The following is a 14,656-nucleotide window of genomic DNA, read 5'->3' as shown; positions in this document are numbered from 1 at the left end:
CAGCAACAAGATGACTATAGGGGTGTGTCCTTGGAGGCGCCAGGGTAGAAGGCAGTTCTGCTTTCCCAGATGTTCCAGGCTGCCTTCACTCGTGGCCCCTTCGATCTTCAAAGCCAGTAAGAGTTGGTTGAGTGACTTTGATATGATATCATTCTGACCTTTTCTACCTTCCTTTTCTACCCTTATGACACTTTTGATTATATTGGGCCCCCTGGGTAATCCAGGAATCTCTATACTAAGGTTGTTCAGTTGTACATAGTCTCAAGTCCATCTGTAATCTTAATCGCCTTTGCCGTGTAATCTTGAATATCCGCAGGCCCTGGGGATTATGATGTGGGCATCTTGCTGTCTACCACATACATTCACTTTATGATCAGGATGATCTTGGCCTGAAGATGAACATTAGATAGTGAAGAATGACCCTACCTTTTTATAGCACCTACTAGAATAATGGAGGGAAAGCCTTTTAATATTAGGGAAGGGGATTAAGCATCATCAAGACAAATAAAAGCAAGCAAGGAACTTGTTGGAGAAGAAAAAGAACAAATCCAGAATTATCTATGTATGTGGGAATGGGAGTCAGAAGGTAAAGGAATGAGGAATGAACAGATGGGAATGGTTATTTATGGCTCTACTGGGATCATTAGCGGAAAGACCGTGGTCTGGGAGGAGGGGCTTGGGGCAGAGCACTGAAGAGACTGCCTAACTACATTTTGGTCATGGGCATACTAACGATGTCGAGGAGATATCTGCCAGGGCTGAACTGAAACTGGAGGAGCTTCTGGCCCACCTCTGTGGCTCTGAGGATGAGCACTGTGCCATGAGTCAAGAGTTCTGAATTGTAGTCTGTTTCTACTACCTGTGTCACCTGTGGGCCTCAGACCTCAGAGCTGGTTTGGGTAGCTCCAAGGTGCTCACATTGACATCAGCACCGTTGGTCCCTGTTGGGTTTCCAGGCCCTTGGCTGTGATAGCCCTGGGCTGGGCACACCCTGGGGCCATGTGGGTGCTGTGGCAGTGTCCTGACTCCCTCTTCCCATTACTGCTTTTTTCTGTAAAGGAACCACTGGGACATTGCTATCTTCCTGGGTTTTTGTGCTCAGACTAAAACTGCTTATTCTCTATACCCTTCTAGCTGTCACATGAGTCCCTGTCCTCAGCTGCATCACTGTTGTGAGGTGTGTGAGCTTTGACAGGTGCAGGGGGCCCACATGCAATCCAATTTTGCCCAAAGGAGACTGGAACAAAGCACCCCTTGACCAGCTCCCCCACCACTTGATGGGGCTGCCATCATCAGCCATGGCTCCAGACTTTGTTCCTCCTCAGGGAAAAGGGCTTGGGCCCCCATGTCTTCCCTTAGAAGTCTGTCACCAGTATTGAGAGTTGGGCCTGGGTCACAGCCCAGTGCCAGTGGTGGTTTCTTTTTCTTCTTCTTCTTTTTTTTTTTTTTTTTTGGTGGGGGGAGGGTACCAGGGATTGAATTCAGGTGCACTCAACCACTGAGCCACAACCCCAACCCTATTTTGTATTTTATTTAGAGACAGGGTCTCACTGAATTGCGTAGTGCTTTGCTGTTGCTGAGGATGGCTTTGAACTTGCAATCCGCCTGCCTCAGCCTCCCCAGTTGCTGGGATTTCAGGTGTGCTCCACCACACCAGGCTGCCAGTGGTGGCTTCTGATGGCAGTGAAGCTATGCTGCATGATCGTCACTTCTAGAGAGGAGGGGTAGCTGGAAGGTGACAAGCCCTGAGACCCAGGCTGTGGCTGAGTTGAAGGAGACATAGGACAGACTTTTTACCACACAAGTTTATTTAAATAAAAGTGAACACATATGCAGGCTGGTGCCCGAGGGGCAGGGGAGGGGAGGCTGGCGGGTGGGAGGCAGACGTCCAGTGAGGGCCAGGCAGAGTCTGTGTGGTGTGAACCAGGCTGCAGGAGGGAGTAGCTGAGGGCCTTGGGGCAGTACTGGGCTTTGGTGCTGGGACAGAGGTCTTGGGTGAGTGAGCCCAGCGCCAGGAAGTCACTGCTGTCCCTCGCATGCTCCCCTCCCTTCTCCCTGACCCCTGGGGCCACAGCACTGCCTCCTCAGTCCCCTCCTTCTCCTCACATCAGCCTTCCCCCTCAACTATTGGGAAGTCAAAAGACAAAATAAATAAGAATCAGTGAGTCCTGCCCCGGACTGGGCCAAGGGGAAGGGGAGCCAAGCCAGGCATGCTGCCCCCAGCCCTGCTGTCAGCCCTGGAAAAGAACAGGTAAAGTGCAAGGACAATCCAGTAAGTAAAAATATACCAATGACTTTGTCAAATATACAGCTGCTGGCTGTTGGGGGAGCAGGTGGCTGGCTGGGTGGGTGGCGGCAGCACCCTGGGAAGTGTTGGCCAACACAGCATAGAGACAACGGAAATAAATAGGGGTGGGGAGTGGGCAGGGGTCCTGCTCCCTGGGCCAGTGCCACTGGGGACCAGGACAAGGCCTCTGCCTGCTCACCTGCCCCATCCCCCAACCCCCCTCGCCGGGCTCCCCAATGCTGCGGCACTGACACAAAGCACCCGGCCGGCTGACTGGCTGGAGGAAAAGAATTATAATGTGGGGGTGGGCATGGGGGGAGGCACGGAGCCGTGCAGTCAGCCAGGGCTGGAGCCGCCCTCAGTACTCGTCCTGGTCTTCTTGTTGGTGTTCTTCAATCTCATCATCCTCAGGGGGTGCAAATCCTTCCTGGAGAGGGCAAGGAAGAGGGCTAGTGATCCAGGCAGGTCAGGCTGAGGTGTCAGGTTTGATATGGGGGCGTAGGAGACAGGGCTGAGCACCCAGAAGCCCCGAATTATAGTCCTGCTTTTCCTGCTACTGGCTGTATGCGACTCTGGACTAGTGACTTCATCTCTCTCCTTATTAGTAAATGTTCTCCAACGTCCCTTCTGGTTCTACCATGCTTCTGGTCTTAGGGTGGCCCACAGGCCTGGGCCAGTAGTAGGCGAAGGAGCACTCACCTCAGTGGCATACAGAATGCCAATGATGCCCGAAATGACAGGGCTGTTTTCACTCTCGTGTTCCTGGCAGATGAGCTCGATGTCACGCAGTTTGCTGAAGTAGAAGTCTCGCTCCTTTTCCAGCCCGTCCACTGTCAACTTCAAGTCCAGGAGCTGCTCAGGTGGAAGGTGATGTTCAAGCTATAATCCCTGCCTCAGACTCCCCTGCCCACCCCCTCTTGACCTTCTGATGCCCAATGTCTTGGCCTTTGTACCAGGGCTATCTCAGCTACCCTTTCCCATACCACTTACCTGTTGGTTGAGTTCAAGAATTTGGGCATCAGTCTCATGGCCACCATTTCGGGCTGATGGGGGATTCTTCCGGAGGATGCAGGGTGGGGCCACATTGCTCAGTCGGCCAGAGGTCTGCATGTTCTTGGGGCCTGTGGGGGATGTCCTCTGTGGAACTGCCCAGAGGAAAAGAGTCAGATGTGGCCACAGGAGCCTATAGTTCACATGGCACAAGATAGCGAGGTGTGAGGACTGCGGGGGCAGACCCATGCGACAGGCAGACACACCCCACTCAGGAAGGGCATCTAAATCTAGGCTTCGAGCCTCGGCCACACATGACATTACAGCAGCTAGGCAGCCCTTTGACAAGCCTGGGAGAGCAGGGACCACAGGGAACTAAAGGAAGGTGTGAGAAGTCAGGGCACAAAGAGAGCTGGCCTGAGGGAGGACCGAGGTGCTGGGGCTGTGAATCAGGGAAGTGGAGCTGGGAGAGTTCAGGGCCCTCTTAAACTGACAGCAGGAACCCAAGAGAAAGCAGTTGGCTCAGGGTTTCCCCTAACACAAGCAACTAGCCCAAAGCCACCCTCCCTGTGAAACCTGTCCCACACCTCCTGGGTCCCTGTCTTAGGATGGGCTCTATTGCCCTCTGCTGGGCTGGACCCTCTAGCCACACAGCTGGGCAGGGACCCCAGCTCCTCCGAGCATAGCCTGCATGCTATGGCCACTTGCTTTCTAGCCACTTCACCTCCCTAGATAGAGCGGCTGCTTCTAATGCAAAGCAAGCAGGTGAGTGGGGACAGGCCCAGGCGGGACAGCAGCGCAAACAGAGGAGGCGGCTCTGCTATGACGAGTCAGATGTAGGCTGGGGCTGCTCCTCTCTCTTCCTCCCCAACCTTGCTGTCCCCCCAAAGGCCCTATTGCTTCTTCCCCTGCCCCTTTAGCACACAGACAAAGGCTCATTCTAGAGATTCATCTCTTGAGGACTTCGCACTAAGGGCCTTGGAATGGGGGGAGATAGGATCCAGCTTGGCAAACTCCTGCCCCTGTGTATACAAAGGGCAGGGACAGGAAGGGACTATGGTGCTGGTATAAGGCCTTGGCTTAATGAACTTGGACAGAGAAATCATGCCACTTTGCTGCCTGTGATCTTGAAGGCAAACAAGTTAGCTCATGCTAGGATAGGAAACAAAGTTCCCTGGGCCTCAGGTGCCACTGTGCTGGTGCAGGTGGCTTTCAGAGTGGGTTTTGGAGCCCTCTCACCCCTTCCTGAGATTCCCAACAAGCAGGCAGCAGGCGGCGCCATCTGAACTCCGTGATAACAGTCTCCTCCAGGCTGGTAAGGCCAGGCCGGCGGCCCTGGGGGCACTTCTGGCTGTTGAGTCCTGCCGGCCTGGCCCCCCAAACTCCCTCCCCCAGCTCGGGCACGTTACCTGCTGTGCCAATGAGTTTCTTGGATTTGTTGAAGATCTGATCACCTGGGTTAGGAGGTGGTGCTACGTCCTGGCCCTGCCGCGCCAGCAGAGGGTTGTAATCCTTTCCATCATAGTTTGCGTCAAAGAATTTCTTAAACCACTGAATAAACTCAAAATTATCTTGGAATTTTCCTTTCACTAATTTTTCTACAGGAATGATCTGAAATAGACCACATAAGCAGAGCACTTTAGCCACCTGCTGCGCAGGGCCACCTTCCTCTGTGAGAGGACCGCTGCTCTCAGGAAAGCCAGCCCTGGGCCGCAGCATTGCCCACCTTCTCCACCTGCCCCCCTCCCATGGCACCAGAACAGACAGGCAGGCTGGCAGGCCGGCCAGTGATCCAGAAGCCATCCTTCTCCCATCGGCTCAGGAAGGACTGTGTATGGATGTCTCTTGGTTCTGCTGCCTGCACGTGAGCTGAAAGCTCAAGACCCACAGCCCTGGGACTATTGAGGCGGGGAAGTGAGCAAGGAGATTTCTGCAGCCCTCCAGAGACACACAACAGGAGTGGTGTCCAGTGCCTGAGTATTTAGGGGTGTGGGGTCTGTGGAGGAGAAAGGGATGGCAAGTGGTGGTGGGTCCCACTGTGCTTTGGGCTGGGGAAGCATTTCCTTTGGAGAGTTGGGTGGAGGAGGGAGTGAACACACACACACACACACACTGGAGTGACCCAAGCAGCCCATCACTCCAGCTGGTGGGCCATCTTCTTCCCTGGGTACATAGCTCCTCAGGGCCCCAGAGTGGCAGGCACCTACTTTGTCAACACCCATCTTCTTGAAAGCTGCTTGCAGCACCTTGAAGTTGTGGATGTATTCATGTTCTAGTTTGGCTTGGAACTTGACCTTCCTCAAGTGCACACAGCCAGGGAAGAGCATGTCCATGAACTGGCAGTAGGCTGCCCCTGTGGAGAGGCACGGCTGACTGAGGCAGGTCCCAGCTGCTCCCCTTCAGCTGTTCTCTCACTCCCACAGGCCCTGTGCTGGTCTACTCCCCTGACCTGGACCCTCATCTCTCTCCTTGTCATGGGGTGAGGCCAATCATACTACTTACCAGTTAGACACAGCCAATTTCCCCCCAGCTTTCTAAGAATATGCCTATTTGTTACTATTGCTGCATACTGTATGCTACCACCATTCTGAACACTGTGTAAATGTGGCTCAATCCTAACAGTGACCCTAGGTAGATAGTTGATGGGATTGCCACTGTACAGATGAGAAAAATGAAACCTTGAGAGATGTAATGATGTTCCTAGAGCTGCACCAGCAGTATAGGAGCTGAGAGCTGGACCCACAGCAGCTACACTGACCCTGTGCTGTTAACCTGTGGCCTGTTTTTTGACCCCCCCATGGGCGCCTCTCTGCCTCTTCACTTTTTCTGCTTGTTTCCTGACTTCAGCTTCAAGCACTGTGACTACTTTGGCTTTCCAGCTCTTCTTCATACTAATGACAAGAAACCTTATTTGCTGTACTCTTCTGCCTTCACACCCTGGCTTCCTTTCCCTGCAGCAGAGCTGCTCCCCATCCCCACCTCCTACCTGAACAGAGCTGTTCTATCTTGGTATAGTTGAGGTGCAGGGAGTCATTGACCCATGCAAGCATATCATGGCGACTCAGATTTTCACTGGTCACAGATGTGGAGTACACATTGACGGCCATACCCCAGCTGCAAAGAAAGAACAGAGGTGAGGTCAGACCTGGGGCCTCATGCTGTCCTTCAGCAGCAGACAGAGGAGGAGCTGGATACCCCCTGGGGAAATGAGAAAACACACTGCCTTCAGACCAGCTTTGCAGTTCACCCTCCTAGAGAAGGGGCACTTATTCTTTAAACATTTAACTAGTGTCTTCTATACACCGGATCTGTGCTAGGATGTGGTACAAAGTTAAGATGTGGTCTCTGCATTCCAGGAGTTTAGATGGGCAAATTCCTTCAGCAGGGAGAGATGGGGCAGTAAAAGCAGCATATAAAAATTCAAGAATGGCACAAACAAGGGTGTGCTCACTTCTGCTTGGCAGGGTCAGTTAAAGGTTCAGAGTAGAGATGTTGGAACCTGACGGGAGTAGGAATTTTCCAGACACACAAAGGGATGTGGTAGAAAGGCATCGCAGGCCTAAGGCCTAACAAGAACAAAGACACAGCTTATTCCTGGAACTCAGAGTTGTTCAGCAGGCCTGGGGAGCAGGTTTCTGTGTTGGGGTGTGGAACACTGAGGTTGGCAGACACAGATCTGGAAGGGCTTTGTTTACCAGGATGAGGAGTCTGGATTTTCTATTTAGTCAATGGGAAGCCATCAGAGGATATTAAGTGATAGTAATCTCATCAGATTCTGTGTTTTAGAAAGCTAATTAAGCTTTACCTCTGACTTCAGACTCCCTACTCCCATGACCTATTGGCTAACCCAGAGGCACCTAAATTCCACTTGTCCAGAACCTTCTCTTAAAGCATATTTCTGTTCCTGTATTTATTATTGTGGTGAATGTCACCCTGGTCCCCAGTCACTTGATTTGGAAACCTGTCGGGTTGCCCCAGCCAGTCTACTCTCCCTCCAGTACATATCTGCTCATGCCTCAACCCTCCCTCCTCCAGATGCCTAGATGTTCCCACCCTGGGACTTCTCTCTAGCCAAAGCTACCAGGAGCCTCCTTAGAGGCCTTCTATTTTCCAGCTCCTCCCTCCCACAATCCATCTCTGACACTGCTGTGGTCAGAATCCATCTAAAAGTAGGCCTGGCCATCTACACCCCAGCTTCAAACGCTTTTAGCCAACAGTTGTAAACAGGACACTGTTGGCCTCTTCAACCTCATATGCTTGAGCTCTTTAGTACTCACAGTGTTGGAAACAATTTTGAGTTAGTGTCCAATATTTTAAAGTTGGAAGCTTCATACAAACAATATGGGATTTCTGGTTTTGGGCAACTGTGGGCCTGTGTTCTGGCACCACAACCAAGCTGGAGCTGAGTAGGGGTGCCCACCTCTGGTCATCAGGTGGACTGCTTCCCTATCCCCCATCCCCATCCCCACAGAGAGGCCAAGTGTCTGCTGTTTGTCACTGTTAAGAGGGAACCATTTCTTGTAACTAAGTCTTTATCAGAAATGTAGAAACAACATAGACCAAAAGGACCTTGTATTCTGAGAATTGTGATAGTTCATTTTTCTAGGGTCAAGAATTTCCCCCCATGCATAATATACAAAGTATCTCTGTGAAGTAAGAATGAATACACATAGCCCACTTCCCCATAGGCAACCCAGTCCCCTGTAAGCAGCTGAATGTGACCCCTTCTCTACCACTTATCCAACTCCTAAATGAACCCCACCACTCCAGCCTTAACTACCACTTCATTCCCCCATTGAGAATCTGGTGGCCACTCCCCACTCACCCTGTCCACGGTGCTGCTCCCACTGCAGAGTCCGTTTATTCACTGTTCCCCAGTCCCTGGACCAAAGCCCTGGGGCTACATGGGCATCTGCTTATTATAACTCCAACTCCTGCACCCTACCCCAGACCCACTGAATCAGAATCTGCCTTGGACCAAGATACCCAGAAGGCCTGCAGGCACAGTCGGGTGTGAGAAGCGTGCTGTAGAGAAGGGGCCCAGCTTGGCATCCTCTGGACTTGCTCCCCTCACACTCCCTCTCAACCCTAAGCATATTTATCACATGAAACAGCCTAGGTACATTTAACTTAATATAATTCTTTTGAATAAAAATCATGATGAAAACCCTCTTATTTATTCTAGTCATTCTTCCTTTTGAAAATAAGCCTTGTCCTTCATTGCCCGGAGAAACAGAGGCCAGGCAGAGCTCTGAAGCCAAGAAAAACACAAATTATTGTCCTGGGAGCTTCTAAAGACTTAGGACTTGGCAATTTCAGAGATTTCCCAGAGTAATTTTGACTGCATCTGAAGCTCCTCTTACACAATGGCTTTGAGCCCACTGCCCTGTACCCTGAGCTTCACCTCACACCAAAACTGTTTATATGACCGCTTCCCGAGAAGAAATAGAGATTCTTCTTCCTGCCACAGGCAAGGTGTTCAGTAATGTTGTTGAAGGGTTGAGTGACACACGTCCTCATGTCTTCTCTTTCATCAGCTTCTGGCCTGAGTCCCCCACCTTCCCTCAACCTGTAGGAATTGGCTTCTCCATCCTCTCCAGGAAACTTCCTCTGAGGCCCTGTGGGGCTCTATAGCACTTGAAACACAGCTCCTCGTGGCATTTGTCTGATTCTCTCAAAATCGTTGACGATGTCTCTGTTTTTTCCACCTGTGTGTGAGCTATTCAATGGACAGGCTGTTTCATTTAACTTTGGACCGAGTCTTGGTGGAAGGGAATGGTAGAGAGTTAGGAGTGCACTGCCAAGCTCTCAGGGCACTCACCTAAAGAACCAGCAGTGGGAGCAGATGGAAGCAAGAGGACACTATGCTTTGAAAGAGGCAGGATGGGGAGGGTCAAAGAAAGTGCATTTTATTTCCATATTTATTTCATTATGGACTGTGAGGAATTGAAAAGATCGTCCATCTTCGAGGAGTTTATAAATCTTACTGGGGAGACACACATGAGAATAGAACCAAATGCCCCAAGGTGTGGTGAGGCCTGCTACAGGAAGTCAGGACAGAGGGAGAGTGCAGATCAGAGTGAGGTTTTTATGAATGGTCCCAAGTATGAGTGGTCAGACTCTGCCAGGTCTGCAGTGGGTCTGCAGAGGCTGGCCAGGCCTGCATGCGGTGGATATAGGCTATTCTGGTAACTGTCCAGAATGTCTGGAAGCTTTCCAAGACTCAGAGACTAATTTCTCTTGAAGGACCCAGGGCCATTTTTGTCCCTGGGCTTCTGGGGGCAGCATGATTCAGGACCAGCTGTGGCTGACATTCTGCTAGGCCTCAGAGGGTCTCAGCTGGTTGGGGGTGGTTCTGGGGGACTAGAGAGTTCTTAGGGTGGTCCTACGAATTCCTGAGCCCCTTTAGGGATTTTGTTCTGTTTAATGGGTATGAGTTTCAAAGGCTGCTGCTGTTTCTGATGATGATGATGATTTTTCCAGTACTCGGGACTGAACCCAAGGTTGGTCTTGGTCTATCTCTGAACTACATCCCCAGCCATTTTTTATTTTAAGACAAAGTCTTGCTACATTGCTGAAACTGGACTGAAATTGCTACATTGCTGAAATTGCGATCCTCCTGCCTCAGCCTCCTAGGTTGCTGGATTACCAGTAGGAGAATCTGCACCTTTGATTATTGAAGAAAAGCAGAGGCAGTGGTCCTAGTCCAAGGTTTTGCTGTGGATTTTGACTGAAATTATTTGAGCCTCAAAGATACTCCAATCTGAGTGTGGGCTCTCTGGGATTGAATACATTTCAAAGGCTTCTTGATAGAAGCAGCCCAAATGTGTGTGTGCATGTGTGTATAATAAATGTTAGTGTAGATGTGTATAATAGGTATATACATATTATGCTCACACTCTAGGTAATTTTGATGTACAGCCAGTCATTAGAACCTCAGACCTCACTGGATACATGGGCTTAGCTGGGATTTACTGGCCTATGTTGCAGTGGCATAGGTGGGGATGATGGGCCGTTTTGCCCTCTCCCTGGAGGTATGTGTTAGCCATCTTCCTTCTTGGTACCAAGGAAAAATCGTCAGTTTCCCTGGAGTTTAGAATACAGATGAAGACCCTGCTATCAGGAGTTACCAAGAGCTACATAGCTATTTGGAAAATGCTCAGGTCTTCTTGGGTTGGCCAGAAACTCCCAGTTTTGTCAATGCTTGATGATGGGAGGGCATAGATCACCTTTGATCAGTCTGAATCTAGGGTCCCAAAGTGGCCACAGTGCCTGAAAAAAGGGAGCTGAAAAAGACTACCCCTTTAGGGTCTACTAGTCAGTCATGCTTCACCCCCATAGGGTTTGGGGGAAGGGGGGACAGCTAGTACTAAGACTGGAGCCATTGTCTGGACTGAGGACTGGCTCAGCTTTGCTCTCACAGGTGGTGCTACTTTCTGCCCTGGTTGGGGTCCATATTGACTCAAGAGACTTTTCTAAGGCACCCCAGGATCTCTAAAATGACCCTCTGTCACACTTTCTGGATCTTCATGAAGAAACCAGCCTTCCTGCTTCCTCACCTCTTGTCTCACTAGGGAGGGCAGTGCCCTTTTAGTTTCTCTTTCCTGGGTTTGGCCTTGTGCATGGAACTAAACATGACCAGCAGGTGGCACTCAGGTCCTGAACAAAGACTCCTTTAACCCCTTCCCACATCCTCCAAACCCCTTTCCCTAGCTCAATTTAGAAAAAGGAAAGCCCCTAACTTTGATCTGGCTCCCCAGAGAAGAAGCTGGTTTCTACCAAGACCCAGTGGTGTCAGGGAAGGGGGTTGAGTGCACTGAGTCTCAAACCTCCAGTTGAGTCTCCTGGTCCACATGTTCTCTCAGAGCTGGGCCAGCTGGAGTGGTCTGGGTATGAAGTCTGCTCTAATATTTTGGACTGGACTGAACTAGCCTCCCTTTTCCCTAAAGCCACAAGTTGAACTCATAAACTGGTCCAGATTCTGATGGCCTTTTGAATTGGGCATTGACATGGGCCTGGACTCAAATAAGGGCAGTTGCTGGGCAGAGGTACAGAAAGCATTTGCCCATGTATCTGAAAATAACACACTTGTTGCCAGGTGCAGTGGCGCATGCCTGTAATCTTGGTGGCTTGGGAGGCTGAGGCAGGAGGATTGCAAGTTCAAAACCAGCCTCAGAAACTTAATGAGGCTCTAAGCAACTTAGCAAGACCCTGTCTCAAAATTAAAAGTGGCTCAATGGCTAAGCATCCCTGGGTTCAATCTCTGGTACCAAAAAACAAAACAAAACAACCCTTGCCCTCTGCCAAAACAAAACAAAAAACAACAAAAACAAAAACAAAAACCCCACACTTGTTACCAAGAGCTCTTCACCTCCCTGAAAGAATGGTAGGGAACTACCAAGATCAGGCAGGCCCTGTCTTAAGGGCTGCACTAGCAGGGCCTTCCACTCCTGTCTATGTTTCCACTCTCACCATTGGTACATGGTGACCATCAAGAGTAGGAGGAGTTCCTGACTGGGTTATAGAATGACACCCTCCAGGTTGGCTAGAAACCCTATTTAAGGATCAAGGTAAGATGTTGACTTTGGGAAAAGCCTGCTGTGCAGGGACTTGACTCCTGCTAGTATGTCTGGAGATGGAGCAAACTGGAAGTTGAGGGGGTTTAATCTGGTGACTTTGCAAAATCACTTCCTGGGCTAGGACCATCAGGCTTATGGTGTAGTCACCAGCAAGGAAAGGTTGCTATGGTTCTCACCGGGAGAGGGGAGCTGCTGTAGACTGAGAGCTTGAAAATGGTCATCAAAAACCAAATCTTGATATTTCATAGTCAGAAGAGTTCCCTCCCAGACACCAAGGCAGCACTTATTTAGGCAGTTCTATTCCTAAATCTTAAAGATGGTCAAAAAAATTGCATAACTCTGAAATCTCACATTCTAATATTGAATGATCTTAGCAGCAGCCTAGATCTAATTTCAGAGATCTAATTGTAAAATCTATCTTCCACAAATATGTCCTAAAGACAATGTAGGGCCCCTCAAACTTCCCTAATTCTCTAGGGCTCTCTTTATCCCAAGTTTAGCCCTATTCTAGTTGGGCCCTGGAGAACCCCCTGCAGATCCCAGGTCACCGCCTCCACCCTGTGTGGCTAGCAAAGGCATACAGGTATTCCAGAACTGTAGGTGGTGGCTGGCATGCCACCCACCAGCCAGCTTCAAAATGTCTGTGCATTTAGAGGTCTGGATCATCATCAGATCACTTAGGTTCAACTCCTGGCTCTACTGTGTCCTGTTTGATTTTAGGCCTCAGTTTCTTCATCTATAAAATGGAGACAGTGACAATTCCCACATCATAGAGCTATTTTGGGGATTAAGTGAGCCATGCATACAAAGCACTGAGCACAGCACCTGGTACGCAGCATTTGCTAAGTGCTTTCAGCATCACTGGGAATACAGTGAAAATCCAAGGGGACTTGTTTGAGAAGCAGGTGTCTGACACACTGTCAGCTTAGGGCCTCTGAGAATATGGAACAGCCAGTCCAAAAGGGAGACACACTATAAAATTGTGCTTTTATCTGCCCCTCGTATCTAGAACAGCTATTTGGGCTTCTTAAAGCTGCATCTCTGACCACGATCCCTCCCCAGTTCCACATTTCCCACATGTCTTCTCTGTAGATGTCATCTTACCGGCCAGGGAAACCAGAACAGATGCTGTGGGATCAGAGGAGAGAGTTCTGCAAAGCCTGCCAAAACGTGTCTGCTCCTGAGATGGGGCTATGCCCATTGTCACTGGGCTACCCCTTCCAGCCCAGGCCCAGGGGGGCTGAAGTCACCTGTTTGGAAAATCTGCAAAATTGCTACCCTTTCCCCCCTTGGCTCACACATCCAGGTTGTTCTGGGGTTGCATGGAAGCGATATGTAAAAGCAGGGATGAAGGGTTCTGAGGGGCTGGAGGAGCCCTGCCAGCGGGTCACAAAGCCCTGGCACATGCAGCCAATCATCTTCTTCTCATGGCTGAGCAAGGACCTGACTCATAGAGAGGCTCAAAGCTGAATTGGTTAAAGGTACAGATGGGACAACTGGGGTAGTACCAGGGTTGGCTGGGGGACCGGCATGTGTCTACTTCAGCAGATCCAGGACAAGGGATAGTTATAGGGTCAGGTAGGGACTGGAGCTTTTCCAGGATTCTGTTCTCATGAAACCTTCAGGTCTTTTACCTCTTTCTCAAGATCCTAAGCCCGGCTGAGATCCCAGACATTGGTTCCTGGATGTGTCCCTGAACACAATCTGAACTCACAGAGGCTTCCCCAGGCTGGTCTGGTGATGCTGCCATTCCCCTCGTATCCGCTGGTTAGTGGAAGCCACGCTCAGGGAGAGTACCAGATGGTTGCTCTATCTGACCTGACTCACAGGCTTAAGGGAAACCTGGAGTGTAGTAAACAGAAATCCTATTGCTAAAATTAATCTCATTTAGTAGGGCCTGGCTAAGTGGGCAGATAGAAAGGCAACACTTTCTTTCTAAAGGTTCTTCCCTGAAAGTCTAAGTTCTTTAAACACTTATGTGGGTGTGTTGAGGAGTGGGGGGTGGCACTGGGGATTGGGTACAGGGGCATGCTAACACTAAGCTACATCCCCACCCTTTTTATTTTGAGACAGGGTCTTACTAAGCTGCCTGTGCTGGCCTTGAATTTGGCATCCTCCTGCCTTAGCCTTTTGAGTGGCTGGGATTATAGGTGTGCACCACTGCGCCTGGCTAAACACCTACTTTTAAGCCAACAAACTTTCATGGATCCATCATCAAACCAAGGCTACCAGTAGTAGCTTCTGGAGCCTGCAGTGTGGCGAGACAGGGTTTATGGCAGGCGTGGAGCTTGGTTGTGCGCTTTGCCACTTTCTGCTTAGAGACTGTGGGAAGTGGATGAGGGAATCCATGCCGCAGTTCTCATATCTGAAGAGTCTGAATGGTGACATTAAGGAGAGTACAAGAATACAAGAGACGCTGCCTGTGGGAGCCACAGTCTCTTCATCACCTTGGAGGCTAAGCAATTTCAAGAATCATATTTAACTCACATTCTTCTCTCCAGCACCCTGCAGCCCCTCTGACCAGGGTCTTGGGTAGGGAGAAAGCAGGAACAGGCTTGGCCTTCCATTCTCCGATGCCCGATCTTCATGGCCCTTTGTAACTTTTGGAACTATGCCACTCATTTCTCTCTTCAGTTACTATGGGTTCTTCTTGATAAGTAAATCTTGAATGAAGGGACAGGTCACCAGGGTGGGGTCAGATGGCAGGTGGACTCAGAAAGGGCAGTTTTCTTGTCTTGTTTCTGTGTGTCCATCTGGAGGAGGTGCTGCTGGCTACGTGAAGGGGTGAGCAGAATGCCAG

At 50.2% G+C, this 14,656-nt stretch overlaps 1 protein-coding gene across 2 annotated transcripts in view; it reads right to left on the bottom strand.

Annotated features, from left to right (window-relative positions):
- Positions 1–1,787: 1,787 nt before the first annotated feature.
- Positions 1,788–14,656, bottom strand: part of Mapre3 (microtubule associated protein RP/EB family member 3) — a 50,371-nt gene continuing 37,502 nt past the window's right edge. Inside the window, exons 2-7 of one of the 2 annotated variants that reach the window (XM_027933509.3) lie at positions 6,264–6,391; positions 5,485–5,630; positions 4,687–4,888; positions 3,278–3,432; positions 2,987–3,139; positions 1,788–2,714 (exon numbers count right to left, since the gene is read on the bottom strand). In XM_027933509.3, the coding sequence (XP_027789310.1) occupies positions 2,646–2,714; positions 2,987–3,139; positions 3,278–3,432; positions 4,687–4,888; positions 5,485–5,630; positions 6,264–6,384 (846 nt within the window). In that variant the 5' untranslated portion in view covers positions 6,385–6,391 and the 3' untranslated portion in view covers positions 1,788–2,645. The remainder of the gene's footprint in view (positions 2,715–2,986; positions 3,140–3,277; positions 3,433–4,686; positions 4,889–5,484; positions 5,631–6,263; positions 6,392–14,656) is intronic. The other variant, XM_027933511.3, reaches the window with a different exon arrangement.

Source organism: Marmota flaviventris, chromosome 14 (genome assembly GCF_047511675.1).
Source record: "Marmota flaviventris isolate mMarFla1 chromosome 14, mMarFla1.hap1, whole genome shotgun sequence".
Taxonomy (NCBI): domain Eukaryota; kingdom Metazoa; phylum Chordata; class Mammalia; order Rodentia; family Sciuridae; genus Marmota; species Marmota flaviventris.
This window is presented reverse-complemented; position numbering and strand designations above follow the sequence as displayed.